General features: G+C 32.7%; 1 protein-coding gene, 2 long non-coding RNA genes and 1 pseudogene across 5 annotated transcripts; 1 reads left to right on the forward strand and 3 right to left on the reverse strand.

The window, feature by feature from the left end:
• Positions 1-1,049: 1,049 nt before the first annotated feature.
• LOC146943529 (mitotic-spindle organizing protein 1A pseudogene) lies at positions 1,050-3,221 on the reverse strand (annotated as a pseudogene). 2 transcript variants are annotated; one of them, XR_015025595.1, is made up of 3 exons: positions 3,091-3,214; positions 2,114-2,191; positions 1,050-1,677 (listed from the first exon to the last, which is right to left on the reverse strand). The product of XR_015025595.1 is annotated as a mitotic-spindle organizing protein 1A pseudogene, transcript variant X2 (transcript). The 2 variants fall into 2 exon arrangements; XR_015025594.1 differs by lacking the exon at positions 2,114-2,191 and having other exon boundaries at positions 3,091-3,221.
• A 576-nt stretch (positions 3,222-3,797) lies between these two features.
• LOC146943530 (beta-xylosidase/alpha-L-arabinofuranosidase 1) lies at positions 3,798-8,740 on the reverse strand. The gene is made up of 7 exons (XM_085741817.1): positions 8,029-8,740; positions 6,629-6,916; positions 6,269-6,438; positions 6,074-6,171; positions 5,424-5,774; positions 4,687-5,097; positions 3,798-4,536 (listed from the first exon to the last, which is right to left on the reverse strand). Exons 1-7 carry the CDS (start codon positions 8,464-8,466, stop codon positions 3,965-3,967), a joined length of 2,328 nt encoding a protein of 775 aa, XP_085597943.1. The 5' UTR covers positions 8,467-8,740; the 3' UTR covers positions 3,798-3,964.
• A 7,712-nt stretch (positions 8,741-16,452) lies between these two features.
• LOC146943531 (uncharacterized) lies at positions 16,453-17,241 on the forward strand. Its single transcript, XR_015025596.1, has 2 exons — positions 16,453-16,696; positions 16,855-17,241. It is a non-coding gene; the product is annotated as an uncharacterized LOC146943531 (long non-coding RNA).
• A 1,143-nt stretch (positions 17,242-18,384) lies between these two features.
• LOC146943532 (uncharacterized) lies at positions 18,385-20,988 on the reverse strand. The gene is made up of 3 exons (XR_015025597.1): positions 20,781-20,988; positions 19,727-20,004; positions 18,385-19,623 (listed from the first exon to the last, which is right to left on the reverse strand). It is a non-coding gene; the product is annotated as an uncharacterized LOC146943532 (long non-coding RNA).
• Between the last annotated feature and the right edge of the window lie 457 nt (positions 20,989-21,445).

Genomic DNA, 21,445 nt, shown 5'->3' on the forward strand with positions numbered 1-21,445 from the left:
TGTATCTCTAATCATTCTTCTCCTAATTTCTATATTGGTGAAATGGCCTGAGAGGGTTGTATTTGATTATCAAGTATCAACTTCTGCAATTGCATATCTCAAATATAACAGCAGAAGTAGTCTAGAATTCAAATATGTGGCATGAAAGTTTTACTCCCTCCGTTTCAAAATGAGTGTCGCTTTAGCCAAAAAAAATTGTTTCAAAATGAACGTCACTTTCGGTTTTCAATGCAATAATAACTTTTTCTTTTCAATTATACCCTTCAATTAATACTATGTTACACTACTTCCAAAGTATTATTTTTTCTTTAATGAAAAACAAACTAATAGTTGATTAGGATAATTTGGTAAAATTGTTATGACATTTGACTACTTTATTCCATTCCTTAATCTGTGTGCAATTGGCTAAAGCGACACTCATTTTGAAACGGAGCGAGTACATAAATAAAGATCATAAATGGCATGCATGTTTGAACAAAATAACCAAATCATAAACCAGTTGAAAATATGTTGGTCTGGGCTGAAAAAAATTCTAATCTCTTAACTATGCTATTTTGTATATAATTCTTGGATTCATGTTTGTAAAAAAAATACTACTAAGGAAGGAATCTTGCATGACCGTGTCTCAAGAAACTTACCTCTTAGTTAGATGACAAAAGATGCTCTGAATATTATAATCAAGAAAGCAAACAATTTGGAATGACAACTGAAGGTATCAATATATGCAACTCCGGGTATAGATGTGAGAGATGTAATGAGAAAGAAATAAACAGAACATTTAATAAATATACTAAAAGTTGAAATCAAAGGTATTTGAGCATAAACATAAGAGTAGCAGGAAAGTCTCATAAAGCTAGGAAGCTCCAAGCCTGATTTAAACTTACAAATAAAGAGGTCAAATGAAGGAAAAAGAAGTTATGAAATAGAAAACAATCTGCCCATCTTTTAAAAATGTAGCTTCCAAAAATCTTACAAAATTTAGGAAATAAACAAAACACCTTTGAATGCGACAGATGAATAAAAGATATGACCTGTATAGTCACACAAAATAAGAAAGGAAAGCCTTCCTTGTTTCATAGATGTAATAAAAAAGTACATAAGGCAGGTACCCTATTACTAGGAAACTTTGTTAAAATACATATTGCTTCCAAGATAAACCAATCTTACAATGAAGTTAGACAATAACTTTTGTAAGCATTTCTATTAATTGGAAAAATTAACGAAATGAACCAAACACAACCCATACTTCTATTAGGAAGAAATCCTATACACCTAAACTACTCTTCCATTGTTCTGTTTATCTACAATGCTCCAAAATTGTGATGAGCATTTCTCGATAAACCAACCTCTCAGTATGCATACAACAATTCAAATGTAAACATAAAAATTACCTTCCACAACAATATTGGAAAGTGGAGTAACAAATCCATCTCTAATTAAAATACATTCGCGATTAAGAAGGAGGTGTAGGATGCAAAGATGACAGCGGGAGCCTCTCCTTTCTAAGTTCCTTGACAATGGCAGCAAGTGCTTCAGGATTGACCCCAAGATCACAGAGGGCAATGAGAATAGAAAGTGCGTGACGGTCTAAACCCGTGTCGAGTATATTGGACATGTGAAATGCCAGGTCCAAAGATTCTCGTGCACTTCTGGCAGCTTCTGGATCCATGCTTAAAGCTGAGATGTGAATAAGATATGTTTACCAGATCAGAATCGCAAAAATGAAAACACCTAAACACATGTTAAAGTTACCCTCCAAACAACTATCTGAAACCTAAAGCCAATTTTTTAAAAACCTCATGTGGATCATACAATTAATTACTAGTGCCTGGTGAATCAAGTGGACCAATGTCACCACTACAAAGAACACAACGGGATCAAATAGAAAATTGATACGCGTAGGAAGTACAAAAAGTGCAGTAGGATCACAAACTTCATATAACATGAACTTGAACTAAGTCAACTAACAAAGAGAATTGATAGTATAGCCTGCAGTAGGTTCACAAACTTCATTCAACTTTACAGCCTGTTAGTTCCATTTAAAATTGGAATAGGCAATTGCCTCCTGGAATCGGACTAGAGTCCCATTTTCCTAAAAGTCCTCCTAACTTGCCTTACATAAGAGCTTCCCTTGATACCACTAGTTTTCCAATATGAATCACAAAATTAGATGATGCAATCCAATTCCAACCTAATCAGGTAAATCAATAACACCAATGATTTTTATCATTTCTCATGTTACAATGATGTTGCCAAAAGAATAGCATGTGCAATTTTTGATCGATGAAACATGTTAGGCAAACTAGTAATTTACTATTTAAAAAGTTAATTTTGTTATTTATAATAAAATGTGATGTTGAATCATGAATGAATATCTAATGACTCCTATTATAACTTAAGTTTCAAATACAACTAAAGTTATGAGTAATTTGATCTTCATATTTGCATCTTTGTGACTGCATAAAATCCAAAAATCGCAGTTATGCATTAGTTGATTAGGTAGGTAGAGAGTACTTTGAGCAGGTATTGTAATGTGGACAACATGGTCACCAAAAGATTGTAAGATTTGCTTACTAGATAACATAACAATTCCAAGGAACCCAACCCATTTGTATCTGATGAGTGAAAGTGTGATTCTTTTTTATAGGGTGACTAAATTTTAATTCTTAATCGCCATTAAAAAGAGAGACATGGAGGAACTCATTTTCTCAGTTTCCCCACACTGTCATCTTGAAATTGACATCTAGAGTGTGTCGACACTACAATGTATTGAATTCCCGAGTGTGTGCTTCTCTAAGAACCTAACCTACTCTACCAACACAACACAAGTGATATGATATGTTCAAAACCTAATTAATTGTTGCAAGCAGTCACAAAAATGCAAATCTGAAATGTTGAATGAAGAAGATTAAATTACTTGTATTTGATATTGATTCAACATATCAGATTTTATTATAAGTAACAAAATCAAGTTATAAATTGTTGCAAGTTCATAGTCTGGGTTGCAACATCTAATTATGCGATTAACATAACAATAATAAGAATTAATAATACTTAATCACATTCATTGTTGCTAATTGATTCACAAACCTGCTGTTGGTGCCAAGGTGAAGAACGTTTGCGGCGGTGGAGGGCAGAGAGTAAGAAGAAGAAGAAGAAGAAGAGAGATTTTATTTTATTTTTTAATAATAATAATCTCAGTCACGTGTTGAAAGTTGAAACTTCAAAATACGCAGACTTATTTTTGACATGCTTATAAAATTGAAATATATTAAATAAGAGAAAAGAGATATGCATTTTAGAATCTTTTAATGTTTAAATTTTTTTTTAATGTCAAAACTTAAGCACATAATTTCCTCTAACACGACACCTAAAATAATTTTATTAAACGAGTGTCGGATTTAGAGTACTCAAAACTCGGATTTGGATCCGCTATCTTTGAGGCAGAAAAGTTACAGTGACTTTATGTCTATCTTTCTCCTTAGCTCTCTCATCTTTTATAAAATATGCTAAAGTCACGATGACTTTCCAGTCACTAAAGTCATTGAATCTCAATCTTCAAAACTCTTACACTTGTGTTTAGCTTGGCGTTAAATACGTGAAACATGCATCATTGTGGTTGTTCTAAACAATCATTTATTTCACACAATAAAACTTTGACTCTTACCAAAGTTGGTTTCTATAAATGAATAATAACTTGAATTGTTGAAAACATAAGTGAAAGGACTAACTCGTTATATTGTATGTGATCAAATCATATAAATAAAAAAGTTAAGGTAGAAACTAGTAACTATAGATTTGAATTCAAATTTGTGATTTCAATATAATGTTACAAATCATGGAATTTTGTTACAGTTACCTCAAACTTATTTCTGGTCTCCTATGAAAATTCTTTTCATGGAAACCAAATAAGAAAAATGGAAATAAAAACTAACTCAATGTAGAGAGGATTTGAAGACTTGTTTCAAATCCTCACACTCAATGAATGCTTCAAGTTTCCAACATGAAGCATGTGGTCCCCCAATGGAACTTTTCTGTTACCAAGTTCATCAACCACACTCAAATCATTGCAAACATCTACCTTGAACCTAACCATTCCTTCTGATTTTCCTGCCAATTGCACTTTCTCAAAACCCAACAAGTGTTTCTGAGGTGCATTGTGCACATTAGGAGGGGTAAAGAATAATAACACTGAATGGCTACTGCTCATTTTCCCCATATTCTTAACACTAAGATGAATATCAAATGCCAAGTTTTGACAATGCTTATCGGCAACATCAAGTGACTTGCATTTCAAGGAACGACATTCGTGATCCTCGGCTAAAGGAACAGATACCAACTGAGGTGCTTTTACTATCTTGTGTTCAACGGTTCCGAAGCTCATTCCATCTCCAAATGAGAAAACAGTTTCCCCTTTATAAAATCTGTAAGTTCTACCAGGGTAACCAGTAGCAGGATCAGCCCTCATGTTCATGTTTGTCATTGGTACCTTTTCTACATACGATTGTGGATACCATGTCATTGGTAGCCTTCCACCTGAATCACAAAATCATCGACAAATGTCAATGTTGTATATTGCTTTGATTTTAAATAATGTCTGCGGCAACAAGTTGGGGTGCAACATCAAGTTGTATCAGCAGCATTTGACTGTGATTTCTAATATTAGGGAAACTGTGAGCGACTTACTTGGATTATAGGAGCCGAAAATGACATCAGCTATGGCAGCTCCACCAGCTTCGCCAGGGTAGCCAACCCACAAAATGCTTGTGATTTTATCATTAGTTTTGGCAAAGGAAACATCCATGCCTCCACCAGACATTATGACAAGAATCACAGGACCCTTGGATACATTTGCAACTTCGTTTACTAGTTGTTGTTGCTGTCCTGGAAGTAGAATGTTAACTCTGTCAAGACTTTCTGCCTCTATAGCTAGATTTGCACCTACAACAATAATGGTAGCATCTGCAGAGGCTGCAATCTTTGCGGCATCGTCTATCTGAGCATTGGCACATTGCACATCAGGACATCCAGGAGCGTAACTCGTAGGAACAAATGCTGTTAGGCCTTGCAAGGGAGATGTATACTTGCAAGGGATGCCTGCAAAATTTCAGTAACTTGTCAAATGTTATGAAGCAATGACACATACACGGACACTGATACAATACTGATACCGACAAGACACATAGACAGTATTTAAAAAATAATAATTAAGGTGATCGAATGTAACCGCATGTGTCAATTGTGTGTCTGTGTTGGACACTGAGACAACAGATGCATTCAAATAGATATATTTTCTGATCAGTTAGTATATTTTATGTTTCTACATAGATATAATGGATGCATTTACCAAAACTTCATATTATATCAATAATATGGCCAAATCATATACTTATGCAAATTGCTGAGGTAGGAAATTTTGATACCTTCATAGTTTCCAATCATGACCCTTGTAGCGTTAGCATTAGGTCCTATAACTGCCAATGATTTAATGGCTTTGGAACTTAGAGGCAATGATCCTGGACTATTTTTAAGCAACACAATCCCTTGCCTTGCAGCTTCACGAGCTAACTCTTGATTCTCTGGAGTGCAGACATCCTTTGGACCAAGGTTTCCATAAGGTTGCTTGCTTGGATCACCATCAAAGAAACCAAGACGCATCAATGTTGCCAAATTGTTCGATACAGCATTGTTAATGGATGCTTCATCCACAAGCCCTTGCTTTACTGCCCCTCCTGTATATTGGCCAAGATAACTTCCACAGTCCAAATCTAAACCTGCATGAAATCAAAATTTACATACAACCAAGATCAGTAAACAACTAGAACAGCAACCCAGTCCGAAAGTAAAAAGATACAAAAAACACAAACACGCGATATTTGATCACATAGTTCGGCCAATTGTGCTATACATTTCAGATTGCAGAGTACAGTTCGTGTTTAAATACTACGACCATATCCAACAAGTGTAAATTGCAAACCAATAATTTTTCAGTTAACTAACACAAAATGATTGAAAATCCAGCAATTTTCATTGGAATATGTAAGTACAAATTTTCTCATATTTTGTTTGTTACCTGACAGTATGGTTTTGGCTGCAGCTTCTTCAGGAGTCTTAGTATAATGCTGATCTTTGAAAAGCACTTCTACTGAGTCACAATCAGAAACTATATATCTACATTCACCACATAATAATATTCATATTATTTAGTGTGAAAACAACAAGAATAATGAAATCTAACCAAATGACATTTAAGAGAATTATAAGTTACCCATTTAATTTCCATTTGCCTCTGATAACTCCCTTAAGGAGGTCAGGATCTGCACAAGTTGGTTTTCCATTAACTTTATTGTAGGAACACATGACACTAGCAACATTCCCATCAATCACACAACTCTTAAATGGAGGTTGGAATGTGTCATCCAAATCTTGCTGACTCACCTAACAAAATCAACAAACAAAAAATGATTTTCTACATTCATAACCATTCAATCACCTACTAAAGTGATTGAATGTGGCCACGTGTGTCGATATCGTGCAAGGGTCGGACACTGACTTGTGTCAGACACTCATGCACGCTTTCAACCTGAAGTGTCGGCTTGCTAGTACATGTACAATCACATTATCTTACCACAGCATCGAAGGTGTAACGCTGAACACCTTTCCAATTATCAACATCATAAGCTGTGTAGTGTTTGCAACAAGCAGCAACCTTAAGCTTGTCGGAGTCTCCATCATCAGTTTGCTGCAAACCTTTCACATATCCTGCTGCATATTTGCTACTTAACAAAGGGTCTTCCCCTGGTGTTTCTTGTCCCCTTCCCCATCTTGGATCTCTGAATATGTTAATGTTTGGTGACCAATATGTCAAACCAGCCAACCCTACATTGTACATTGCTCTTGCTTCATTTGAAACCACCTGAAATTACCATAAATTAACCCTTAACACCACTTTAAACCCTTTTTATTTTTGTAGTTTATTTTGTCTATAACCTTAACTTTTAGTACTTGATAAATGACAAAGTATATACTTCTGCAACAAAATAAATGAACTTTGCTTTTTCATTGGTTAAAGCAATTAATTGTACACTTTTGCTTCAATATGCAAGCTGGAAAAAAGATATACTAATTTGGCAAGTTCAAACTGAGAACTCACCCATATTTTTGTTTCATTTATTATTGTATTGCTCAATTTAACATTTGTACCTAAAAGGCTTTACTAGCTTTTATGCTAAATTATGCTAAAAGCATTAAAGAAAGGATGATGAAAAATAAACAAAATTCAACTATATAACTGCCACCATCTACTTCCTTTAATCACTAACTAATATACATTTAACCTCATTGCTAAACCACCTACTATTAATACTGAAACCTACAAAATTCAACAACAACTAATATCCTCTCAACTCCATTTTTGAAACTAGAGATCCATCCCTTGAAAAAATGCTATAGAGGTCAAAATACTTGTGAACGTGGCATGCCATGATGGTTACTTCTTTTAAATGACATTTCACATTCAAAATCTAACCAATATCTGAATTTTTCTTTAAAAAAAATCCACCAACTCCAATGAATAAAATTAACAACATTTTATGTCTTTATTCAATAAAAGGTTGAAAAACATCACCTTTTCCCAGTTTTTGAGAAGCTACTCCCAAGAAAGAAATTAAAAAAAAAAAGAAGAAGAAGACTTCTTTATGTGTTCCACAATAATCTATCTAAAAAGGGTCTTGTTAACCAGTGCCCCAAAAGTGGAAATTTTAAATCAAAAAGAACACTTTTTAAACTTTTAATGCAATGACTGCACAACTTTCAAAGCAGGATACTACTATATTTGACTCCTTAACCAGTGCCCCGGGGGCACTGGTTAACATTTCCCATCTAAAAAACAGTCCCAAAATGAATTAAACTATCAATTTTCAATACGATATTAATCACTTTTTTTTTTCTCAGACCATATCGTCTGATTAATACTAATTTCATCTCTCCGAGACAAATAAATAAAAAGAAGATGAAAAGAAAACTCACACTTCCAATGGCTTGAAAAAGTGAAGTATTGAAAGAAGCTGCTGTGAGAATTGGCATAGGAAAACTAGTAGCACCTGGAACCAAACTTGAAAAATGTGTGCCAGGACCAATGTTAGAGACTCCATGAAGTGCTTCAGACCACCATTCATACTTTGGTATCCCAAGTCTACTCACTTCAACTGCAGAGTTTCCAAGGTTCCCTATCTTCTCTTGCAATGTTAGCCTCTTCACCAAGTCTGAAACCCTATCTTCCACAGACAATGAATTGTCACAGAATCCATAACTTGATACATTCGTATTCTTGGCAACATCACAGGCAAAAACAGTTGATGTTTGACCATAAACATGGTTACAATTCAACAAAACTGTCACATAGAAAATTGAGAAACAGAGGAAAACAGAGGAAACCTTTGGTTCTCTGTTTTTTGTGTTGGCCATAACTGTAATGTAACCTCTAAAAATCTTAAAAAACAACAAAACAAGCAAAAGGGTATGTTTTATTATGTTTATTTTCTATGAATAAAATGAAAAATGTGTCATTTATGAACACTTTGTTTTTTCTGATGTGTGATGGAGAAGAAGATTGAACTTTGAAAGAAACACCCTTTTGAATGCAGTTGTTGTTTTTTGGCGGAGAGCCAAAAAAAAAACAACTGAAAGAATCAATGTATTGTGTCTTACGAATCTTACCTTAACTTTGGTCTCTGTGTGTGTCTGTGTTATATACTTTTATATATATAGATATACACTTCTGCATAGTGCGTGCAAGGTGGTTTTTTTAATTATTTTTTTTCTATTTTGGTTGAATTATTATGTATAAAATAAAGTCAACATTTGCTTGCTACGGTAAATCATCACGTGAGAAGAGTACTTTTTTGGCATTTGTTTTTGTTTTGGGGTGCAGTTAAAACAGATTGTGAAAAGTGAAAAAAGATTGCTACAAAAATAAAATTAATAAAAGGGATCATATGGTATTGAAAAGAAAAAAAATCTTGTTCCTAAAATAATAATTGATGATTGCATGAAAAAGGGTTCTGTATATGTGAGGTAATTGTGAATCTTGTGAAGTCTAGTTGGAGGGTACCATTTTTTGTATATCCCAACTTGGACCTATGAAGCTTTTAGGTTGTATCAAATAATGATAATGAATTTAAGGGGTGTCATTTTCATGGATAATAAAAGCCTATTGCACTTAAATGAAGCATATATTATGTGGTACCAAGTATAAGGTAATGGGTAAGTATTTTATGACCTTTGTTTGTGTTAGATGTTTGATCATTAAAATGCCATGTTGGATTGTTTGTTCATGTATGGTGTCCTCAAAATTTTGAGAGTAGTAACATTTGTTAATGATATAGACTAGAATTTAGGTGGTATCTAAAGTTTGAATAGAGTGTATGTTAGGACCAGTTTCTTTATTGCAAATAACTTTATTCGGTTGGTGGTTCAATTCTTGGAAACAAAGAGAAAATGATGGTATAGAAGAATAATTGAAATGTAGATATGAAAATATCTCATAGCTCATTGGAGACAGCAGGAATATGGTTGAAGTTTAAGGTCATGAAGCCCGTGTTTGTACAGGGGCTAAGCAACTTAAACTTGACTCAAATAAAATAAAAGATTAATTTATTGAGAGTATAAAAAAATATTTATATATACATTCAATTAAATTACATTAAAATATGTACATTTTATAGATAAGTTTATAAAATGTTTACATGATATGATTTGGTTGATAGCATGTGTAAAAAAGTTTTACATTGTCGTTGTATATAAATTAAATTCACAAAATATACTATTTTTATGTGTCAAAAATCAATTTGGTTTCGAGGTTGAGTTCGAGGTTAATTCAATTGTTTGTGCAATTTGATAATATTGATTTTAAGATATGAATGATGTCTTCCACTCAAGCAAGACCAAAACCTAAATTGGTCATGTCAACTTGCATGTCTCTCATTACAACTTCCTTCACAAACTTGTGGGTTGAGTTTATTAGGCGACAAATCATGCTCTTATATAAAAGGGCACAATATTAGCTAGTTTTACTATTATTTTAATATCCCAATTTGTACTGACCTTATTATCAATGAAATGTTATAAGCAACTTTATTTTAAAAAAATGTCAAAAATCAAAATAGTATTTACTATTGAAATAAATAATAATATTCAATTGAATTAATTATTTGATATTAATTAAATTACTATTTTTATAGCTAAAAAAATAAGTCATGATATTTTGAATTCATTTTAACGAAAAATTAAATTATTTTTAAAATAATCAAAATCAAAATAATACTAGTAAAAATATCGTCATCGAAATGAACACAAGTGATTGGTGGGGTTACTACTATTCTCTACGTGATGGGCCCGCACAGTCTCAGTTTGGCCAATCATAAAACCGTGAAGTCTAAGTTTGGGTCAGTGGGACCCATCCAGTGGCCTGCAGAAACAAGCAGATAATGTAGTAGGGGTATCTTGGTGGAGGGGACTCTCTTTGTGGGGTCAAATTTGATTCATTAACCAGTCTTATTGCTGAGGCATATCCTACCTGTAAAGCACCCAATGAATCATCATATTATCCAGTTTTCAAAAATATATAAAAGTTTTTCTTTACAATTATTCCCCATCTTTAAAATTAGTGATCTAATAACCGTTTCCATATGTTAATTTACAATTTTGATATTTAATTATCTATAATAAGAATTACAGAAGTTAAATTTAAAAAATATTTATCGAGAAAAATTCAACTACAGTTTATATATTACGTTATTAATATAAACATAAGGTGGAAGTGGCGGCGGTGGAGAGATGAGGTTGTTGTTTGCGGCAGGAGGTGGAAGGGGGATGAACAAGAGTGGTTGAGTTGTGGAACAGAATGGGGAATATTTTAATCCTAACCCTTGATTTTATTTTGGCCACATGTCACACATCTATGAAGTGAAAAGGGATAAATGGAGACTTGGTAAATGGAGCAAAGATGCACTCATGTCACACATCTATGAAGTGAAAAGGGATAAATGGAGACTTGGTAAATGGAGCAAAGATGCACTCAAACATAAGATGAAAGTATGTTCCGTTAATAATGTCAGGGTCGGTCTCGAGAGGATGCAACTATTATCGCCGCTTACTCTCGTGCATATAGTCAAATTAAATTGTCTATTTTGAAATGGAGGAAGTGGTGTTCGTATTGTATTGTACACCAAAATAATTGTTTGGTGTTTAGTTTGTAATAATTTGAAGGGTTAAATATGTGTTTGGTCCCTATAAATATACCAACTTTTCGTTTTAGTCCCTCTAAAATTTTCCTTAAACTTTTAGTCTCTATAAAGTTTTCAATCACTACTTTTGGTCCCTATTTTTAAGTTAAATTTTGTATTTTTTAATGAAATTGTGCAGAAATGTGTAGAATATTGTACAAAAAAATCCCCCAAAAAATTAGAATTTTTTAACAAAACATAAATTAATTATGAATTTTTAACCGTCAAACATATAAAAATTAATATTAAATTCATGTTTTGTTAAAAAATTCTAATTTTTTTTGGGAGAGATTCTTATAATATTATGAATTTTTCTGCAAAATTTTATTCAAAAATATGTATTCTACATATGAGTTTACTTTAAAAGAGGGACCAAAAGTGAAGATGGAAAATTTTATAGGAACTAAAAGTTGAAGGAAAATTTTAGAGGGACTAAAACGAAAAGTTGGTATATTTATAGGGACGAAAAACATATTTAACCCTAATTTGAATATATCGGATTGGATAATTCAGATTTCAAAATGAAAACCATTTATAGGAATTTGAAAGAGAAATATCAGTTGCAAGTAGCAAGTTGCAAGTTGGTGCAGCAGAGTGGTCAGTACTAGTATACTACACTTTCGTGTAATAAAAATGGGCCAATGTTATGTCTGGAATTCATTCTTGACGTTATTCATTAATGCCTCTAATTACCCGCGAAGCTTAACAACAATTATCTCTCTTATCATAACTTGTCTGCTAGCTAGGTTAATTTGTTTTTGTTTTTATAGATTTTATTAATAAGTCATTAAAATATGCAAATGAATAATTACGTTGAGCTAATTTGTCCATATCTATCCACACATGACATAAGTCAATTTGACAGACAAATATAAGACTATGTGCAATGGTGCTGTTGAACCTGACATTAAACAAGCAAAAGCACTGCAATGGCATGTTGAAACTGTGTTGAATGAACTGCTGGACGAGAGAGAGGATTAACGGATTCAACACCAATTAATCTGACACAGGATGCCACGTGGCGGCGTGCAATTGGCGTGCAAATAGGATGCTCGCCATTTCACATGGCATGCAAAAAAAAATTAAAAAAAAAAAAACAAATAGGATGCTCGCCATTTCACATGGCATGCAAAAAAAAAAAAAAAAAATAAATAAATATTATGCTCTCCATTTCACATGGCAAACAAAAAAAAATAGTAAAAAAAAAACAACAAATGGCGCCATTTGATATGTTAAACATGGAAAAAAAAAATTAAATACTTAAATATACATGCTCGCCAAATAAAATTACAAACACACACAAAAGTTTGGAATGTTTCGTGATTGAAGATGATTTGTATCGTACTAAATAAATTGCTTGTGTGTTGTGTGCTTTTTTTTTCTTGCATTTTAAGTTATTTGTGTGTTGCGTGCTTAGTTTGTTGTATTGCATTTTAAGTTAAGAAAATAAAAATAAATTATTTAAATAAATTTTGTTTTTACAAAAAAAAATGTTAAGTGTTTCTTTATTTTAATTTAATTATAATCGATAATTGTAATTTTATGTAATTATAAAAACAAAAATATAAAATTAAATAAGAATAAGAAATAAAAGGTGGTGGGGTAGAGTGTTGAATGAAAAAAAACCATTGGAGAGGTTAAAGTTGAATGAGTGTTGAATTAAGAGAGAGAAGATGATGTGGAGTGTTGGGAATTGAAAAAGTGGGTGTTGAAGGGTGTTTAATGTTGGTGACCATTGTAAATGGTCTAAGGAGTCTTGCTTTTTCGGTGATCTAGAAAGCAACTCAAGCTTATTCTGCCTACTGCCAACAACCAACGTGCTTCAATATTTGATTTCTTATTTTTATATGTAAAAGCTGCTTAGGGTAAAATCAACCATTGATATTCCAACATCGAATTATTAATTCTAGAGGAAATTAAAATTAATACCATAAAAGAAAAATAAGTCAAAAAAGAGGGGGGAAAACACACAAACACACAGAGACACAAGGCACCCTACACAAGGGAACAAAAGAGTGGTTACTACATGGACAAATACTTTTCAACCAATAAGTCATTCTAGTTAGGTGGTATTTGGTTTAATATTTTCTTATATTCTTTAATTATTACTACCTATCATTTGGCCACATTTGAAAATGTTAACCTTCTAAATTTTGTTCGGTGTAACATCCAAGATTTAATCATTTATCATCATGTTTTTTATTTTTATATATTTGGTTAATAAGTTAAGGAAAAAGCTATGTAATATTGCTGACTTGTATTTAGAGCAATTTAAAAGAGTATAATAATAAAATATTTGGACATAATGGAAGGTTCGTTGCACATTTGATTGATCATGTTAAAATTTAATCTTGGTGATGGTGGTTCTGGGTAAGGTATGGAACAATGGTGGACCAATTTTATGTTTTGATTGAGCATTGTAAGTAGTGGAACTTAGTTTTCTTCCTTGATTCCTTTTGTTTGTTGCTTTTAATTTCCATCTCCTAAAAAATATGTATTCATGAATAACAATATTATCCTAAGACACACGTACATCCTGTAAAGCATCTATTGTGCGTATACGTGATCATGGCTTAACTAACATTAATTAATTAATTATACTATTCTGGATCTTCAAATCTAGATATGGACTGCATGCACCCAATGCATATCCTATAGTTTATTTAAAAGAATCATAACCTCATGTGTTGTGTTCTTAATCAGTCCAATAATGAGATGATAACTACTTATATTAATTCTCCATAAAATGGTAGGCAGAACCGCCACATCCTATTTTTTTAGCTAGTTTGTCACATTCCATTATATTTTGGTCTAATCCAAATTAGTTGTATGTGATGTGATTCAGTGATTCTTCTAAAGAATTAGACAATCACTACGTTACTATAATTAAAAGTAAGACTATGATTGATAATGAAATGTGTCACATATAGTCATGGCCACTAAAAAGGTACGTACATCACATGAGTATCTTTCAATTTCATGGCTCATTTCAGCGTAGACGGCAAGTGTGTGATAGATAGATAGATAGACCTATTATTATGGACACGCAGCCTCAAACATATCTGGTGGTTGTGCATTGCTCAATATATACTCAATAAAAATGTGATATTGATTGAGAAAATATAATATATAATTTTAATCTCCGATTCTTAGAGAAAAAAAACCTAGTAATCAGGAGTTTGGTTTGGAGAAAAGTAAAGTATATTCCTATTAAAAATTGAATTCGGATTTTTTCAAACAATACATCGATCTTAGAGGTATTCATTAACCATATGAACTGAATCATTTAGTTAATGAATGAAAACTATTATCTTCAAGAAAATTACTCACGTTTTTGGAATTCAAATTTTTTTATATACATATGTTAGGGCCTAAATTATAGGTTTGCTCTTAGGTCACAAAAATCTCAGAAACGGACTGAATACTTTTTTTTAAGAAATGGTTTAATGAGACTAGTAGGATAGAATTTGGCTTGATACCTCTTATTTTCTTGCAACATTTATGTGTATTTTGACTATGTATTTGCAGATTCATTCTCTAGAATTGGCTCTTTTATGTTCTTGGGGAAAGAATGTCCCTTTAATGTTTAAACTTGCTTTCTCTACTACTATGAAAACAAGTTTAATAATTAATGAAGTTTTGTTTACTATATATATGTAATATTCCAAAAGGTTTCTGAGTCTATAAGACGTAATTTATCCTAAACTAGTTTTCATTAAAAATATATATATATATATATGTGTGTGTGTGTGTGTGTGTGTGTGTGTATTGTGATGCTGTTCATCTGTTTGAATGAGAAAAACAAAAGAAAGGTCAGAAAAACGCATTTAAAAAAATAAAGAGAAGACAAAATAGGGAGAAAATATGTTTCTTTTTAAAATAAAAAAAAATCGGGGAAGGTTGAAACTTTTGTCCTTTCATAAATCTCAAATGACAGACAATATAAGAAAAAGAAAAGAAAACAAAAAGACCACCTACGAGGGATAACACTTTTTTTTTAATGGCAAAATATATTACTAGTATATATATATAAGGAGATTAAATCTCAAGTATTACACAAAAATGAGAAAATAAAACCACCAAAAAACCCCAAATCATAAGTACCTAGGCTGAAGAATATATGCCAAATATTTTCCCTAACGAAATCCTCCCAAAAAAATTAAAATCTTTGCAAAATTGCAATCTCTAAAAGCGCGCATGAGAGTTTTGGGAGCAGAATAACAAATAGTACAATATCCTAAAAAAAAAATAATAATAATGGTACAATAGGATCTTAGAGTTTTAGAATGTGTTAAATATATTTTGTTACTTATAAATATGTCAATTTTTTCGCTTTTAGTCTCGTAAAATTTTTGTTAGATTTTTAGTCTTTCAGAAAATTTCATCACCACTTTTAGTCCTATGTTTTAATTAACTCATGTCTAGACTTCATATTTTTAATGAAATTTTACATAAATGAGTATAATATTATGTCAATTTGTCCAAAAAAAATAGAATTTTTAACCAAATATAAATTAAATATGAATTTTTATGTTTTTGTTGCTTAAAAATTCATATTTAATTAATGTTTTGCTAAAAATATTTAATTTTTTTGGGAGAGATTGTCATAATATTCAACACATTTTTGAAAATTTCATTAAAAAATATGAAAACTAGATATAAGTTGACTAAAAAATAAAAACGTATTCATAGTGATGAAACACTTTTGAGGAACTAAAAGTCTAACTAAATTTTTAAGGAAAATGCTTCCTATCGCGACAGGAATTAAAACGAATTTATCCCGAACAGTACAATTCCCACATGCCTGTTACTGTAGCAGAATCATCTTTTAAATCCAACCATCCATTTATTCTGCCAAAGAACGATCTAACGTTGGAAATTCTTCTGGATGAATTCGCTATGTTGTCCATCGGGACATACAACACTAATGAATTTTTAATGAAAGTAAAACAAAAAGTTAATAAATCTATAGAAATCAAAATCATATTTAACCCTTTTAAAAATGGAAAAAGATTGGTGAACACCCTTCTCCATACCACTCTTCCATACACCCCTTATGTGGCATGGGTATTTTTGAAATTTCACACAACTTGCTCTTTCTCACCCTCTTCTCTCTCTTAGATCTCCCTTTCTTCTCCCTCTCACTCTGCCTCTCACCCTTCTCCCTTTCTGCTTCCTACTGCAAATATGGAAAGTATATATTTAGAAGTGGTTAAGGAATATCTATGTTTACTCTTAAATCTTTTAGCTTGCATTCTGTTAGCATAGCTTACGGATGATAGCTGACTGTGTTTGTATGTCATGTCGTGCACTCATGCTAGATTGCAATGTTGATGATTGCTGGAATGGAATGGCATATTGGCATGTCCTTTTCCTTCTATATGATTTTGCTGTTTAAAAATGAAGATGTTGTAAGCTTCGGGTTTTTCAATCACATTTAAATCTTGGTCCTTTTTTTTGATATATCATGTTTGTTTTGGTCATTCGTTTTGGATCTATCAGCTGCATTTAATACTGACAATATTATTTGGGATGATACTTAGTTGCTTCCTTTCTATGGTTGAATCAGCTACAGTGAATCCCAAGGTTTTACTTGAGCTCTTCTCAATGTACCATGATTGGCAAGAAGAAAGGGTCGAAGAACATGTTTTTGAAACGAAATCATTGATAGAAGTCAATAAAAAATCCGAGTCAAGCTCAGAAGAATCAACTTCAAGCAACTACGTTCAATTTTTTGAATTTTATTTTATTATGTGATGTACTAATTCGGCCAATTTGTAATTTACATGTGAAAAAAAAAAATCAATTCGAGCCAATTTGTCAGTGATACATTCAAAGTTACCACCATCCATGTACTTTAGATTATTAAGAGCATCATATTTTATGTTGTTAGGTCAGATATGAGAATGACGGCCAATTTTGAATGCAGGGAAAAAATGGTTACGCCTTTGACAAATTATGGTTATATTGTTCGTTTATTTGGTTATCTGTAACTTACATGTGCAAAAAATAGTGGTCACGCATATGTAAAAATGTGGTCATACAGACCATATATTTGGCTAGTTTTTCTTTCCCAGGTGTAAATAATATCGTTTTAGGCAAATCGAACGCATGATCTCATTTGATCACTGCATTAAAAGCCTTTCAAACGATAAATAACTTCTTTTACAATCTGCAAGTTTATCACGCCTAAAGACGGACAAGTTCTAATTTCTGAAAAAATAGTGGTCACGCATGTGTAAAAATGTGGTCATACAGACCATATATTTGGCTAGTTTATATTTCCCAGATGTAAATAATTTCGTTTTAGGCGAATCGAACACATGATCTCATTTGATCACTGCACTAACAACCTTTCCAACCATAAATAACCTGATTTACAATCGGCGAGTTTATCACGCCTAAAGACGGACAAGTTCTAATTTATGAAAAAATAGTGGTCACGCATGTGTAAAAATGTGGTCATACAGACCATATATTTGGCTAGTTTATATTTTCCAGATGTAAATAATTTCGTTTTAGGCGAATCGAACGCATAATCTCATATGATCACTGCACTAAAAGCATTTCCAACCATAAATAATCTGTTTTACAATCAGCAAGTTTATCACGCCTAAAGACGGACAAGTTCTAATTTCTGAAAAAATAGTGGCCACGCATGTGTAAAAATGTGGTCATACAGACCATATATTTGGCTAGTTTATATTTCCCAGATGTAAATAATTTCGTTTTAGGCGAATCGAACACATGATCTCATTTGATCATTGCACTAACAGCCTTTCCAACCATAAAAAACCTGATTTACAATCGGCGAGTTTATCACGCCTAAAGACGGACAAGTTCTAATTTATGATAAAATAATGGTCACGTATTTGTAAAAATGTGGTCACACATACCATATATTTGGCCAGTTTATATTTACCAGGTATAAATAATCTTGTTTTAGGCGAATCAAACACACAATCTAAATTTGATCACTACACTAAAAGCAATTCCAATAATAAATAACTGATTTTACAATCTGCGAGTTTATCACACCTAAAGACGGACAAGTTCTAATTTCTGAAAAAATAGTGGTCACGCACCTTAAAATATGTGGTCACACAAAACATATTCATATTCATACTCTGTCAATATCTATCTTAAGAACCATAAAACCATACATAGTGCGATTAGAAGGAATAGTACATTACAAGCTTAGTGAGTACCATACTATAGTATTGTTCAAGAAAGTTAGTAACTAACAACATATTATGTTTCATTAATAACTAACATGGTCCTGGTAAATTTAAAAGAGCATAAAAAAATTTACATTAAATTTTGATTACGCCACTACATTATTTTTATTCTTCCTCGTATCACTCTTCACCCACGGTGTTCCAAGAACCCCGCTCTTGACACGATTTCTTGACTTGTCTTTTATTCGAGTGAACACGGTTGATGCTTGGTGATCTTCATCATCTGATACATTTGATGATCTTCATCATGTGGATACCCGAACCTTTGCTTGGTATTATATTGTAGAATTCTCAAGCTTCACATTTGGTATTCTTGCACCCATCTTGTTCAAGTTATCATCAATTTTCTTTGGCATGTTAGCCTGTTAAAAATCCAGCCATAAAAGGCCATCGTACTCTCGCCAAATAGATGAATCACAACACCAATCATATACTCTAGCCAATTAACTCTCTCCCAAGCTCAATATGACAACATTAGAGGCCATCATTTCAACACTAACACCTGCATAACAGTCCCACAATACAACACCAAAAACTGAACCAGAACACAAGCTTACGATGAAAAAAAATTGGCTGCACTATAGTGAAGATTGAGCAGCTTGAATTGACAAATAGAGAGATGTGAAAGCAATAATAGGTGAAGCAAATAACGAGAATTTTACAAAGGTTTAACACAAGCCTTAAACCATGTGATCAGAGTCAATTCAGACTTAATTCAAGCTATGGATTCACTTCAATGCCGAGTCAAACAAATTTGGATCACGCAAATGTGTCCATGACAGAGTTTTCAGACAACAATTCAGCTTCAAAATTCAGCTCATTGTTCATTAATGATCAAGGGAAAGAAAGCAATTCAAGCAATAGCTCAAATATGAGTACTATTTATCCATCTCAAATGAGAAGTACTGTGATGGAAAATAATAATACAGGGTTTTATTGGGATGGATACCCTTTGTTTCAGTTCCAAGTAAATGCTATAAAATCTTATGATTATGGAACTAGTTCACGGGAAGAAGGACAACTTCAAACTCACAAAAAGAGTCATGTGTAGGCCTGCCATCTTCTTAAGAAGATCAAAGTTGAGGTTGCGTGGATTATCACTATAAAACCATCATAGAGATAAAAACAAAAAACCTCCATTAAATCTATGTCCATTTGATGAATGTGTATAAAGAAAAGAGTTGCAGCTGAATATCATTATACCTAACATAAATTGGACATCCACCAATTTCATGAGTTGCGCCACATCAAAGGCTACCATACGATGGCAGAGACAATGCAACAGCCCCAAACCGTCATCCCTGCGCAAAACCTGTCTAGAAACAACAATAAAACTATAACCATTAATGGATTAAAAGTAATACCTTAGAATGAAGGATATCAAGAGCTATAATGCCCTGTTTGCTAGTTTTGTTTAAGGGATGGCTAGATATCTGGGTATATGTCTCTAGAGCGTCAACAGAATCCAAAGTTACAGGAATCTGAAATAAACCATAGAACATGTCACAAACAAGTTAAATGTATATAATAAACACCATGCACCAGCAGTGCAAAGTGGCTGCAGCCACTGCCTCCTCCTGTCCACATCACAACCACATCCAAGATCATCCTTAAACCAATCCAAACCCCCACCTCCCCTTCAAAATATAAAAACCAAAATTCCAACAGTATAGAACATGAAATTTCAACATGCAACCCATCTCGCATCAATCATGTCACCGTTCTCAGGACCCAAAACTTGATAGCAAGTCTCCATGTCACATTCTTCATAACATTCATGTATTTTTCAAAAACTAATAATATTCCCAATATACCATGAACTCTAGGTATGGAAAAACATTCGAAAGAATATCACTCCACCTTTTGATCAATTAAGCTAACCAGGAGGATTGTATTTAATTTTTTTTTCCTCTTTGGTGCCTATCGTGCAATTAATTTATCGCTAATGGATCATACTAGTGGCTTCTAATGTCGAAAACCATAACTACATAGCTAAAAATCCGTCACGTAGCAACCTTAATATACCTAGAATTGATGTCAGATTTTGAATTGGATCACTGTGAAGACCCAAGCACAGAGATAATTCAAATGTCTAGGTAAAACGAAACCCTAGAATTAGAAAAATGAAGACGAACTTATACAAATTCGAACCTAAATAAACATAACCCTAACTGTAATTAACATTGATCCAAATAGAGAGTCACATGAGAATGAAAAAAAAAACGATTAATTAAAGAAATGGGTTAGAAGAAAGAACCTTATTTCGCCTTCCACAACTTGCAACAAAAGGGAGATGAATGAAGGAAAAGAGAAGAGAGGTCGGTCGGAGAAGAGAAGAGAGGGATGAAGGAAAAAGGAAAAGAGAGACAATTAGTGGAGTGTGGGGCCCACTATGCCACATGTCATTTTTTTATGTGGGTGTAGGAGTGGTATTGCCACCTATGGTGGTATACCTATCAGGACTCTTTAAAAATCGTGAGAAGAGATTTATGAGCAACTAGCAACGTTACAATAGTTGCAATGATTATTATCCAATAAGGTGTTTTTGTATATTCAAAGGCACATGTCAATTACAATGAGTAAATGTAATGGAGGACATTAGAGAGTGGATTAGTGATTAGCATTGGCTCGTTTATATTCTACATATTGAAGGTCGGTAGCTACCTATCTACAAGGACATAATTGATGTTTTGCAGTAGTGCTGAAGCAGAAAGAGATTATGAATCTGAATAAGGTTTGTTGAGTTGATGATTGTTTTCATTGGCATTGAAACCATTTGCACTTACCTTTACTGGCCCACTTTTTGTTTTATGATATTACAATCATTATTATTGCTACTATACTTAAGTTTCTAGGATATTTTGTACCCAGGAGAAATGTTTCTAGGATATTTTGTATACCATCTTGTTATACCCTAATTTT

This window comes from Medicago sativa, chromosome 2 (genome assembly GCF_051527215.1).
Source record: "Medicago sativa cultivar Bolivia chromosome 2, Bolivia_mono, whole genome shotgun sequence".
Taxonomy (NCBI): Eukaryota; Viridiplantae; Streptophyta; class Magnoliopsida; order Fabales; family Fabaceae; genus Medicago; species Medicago sativa.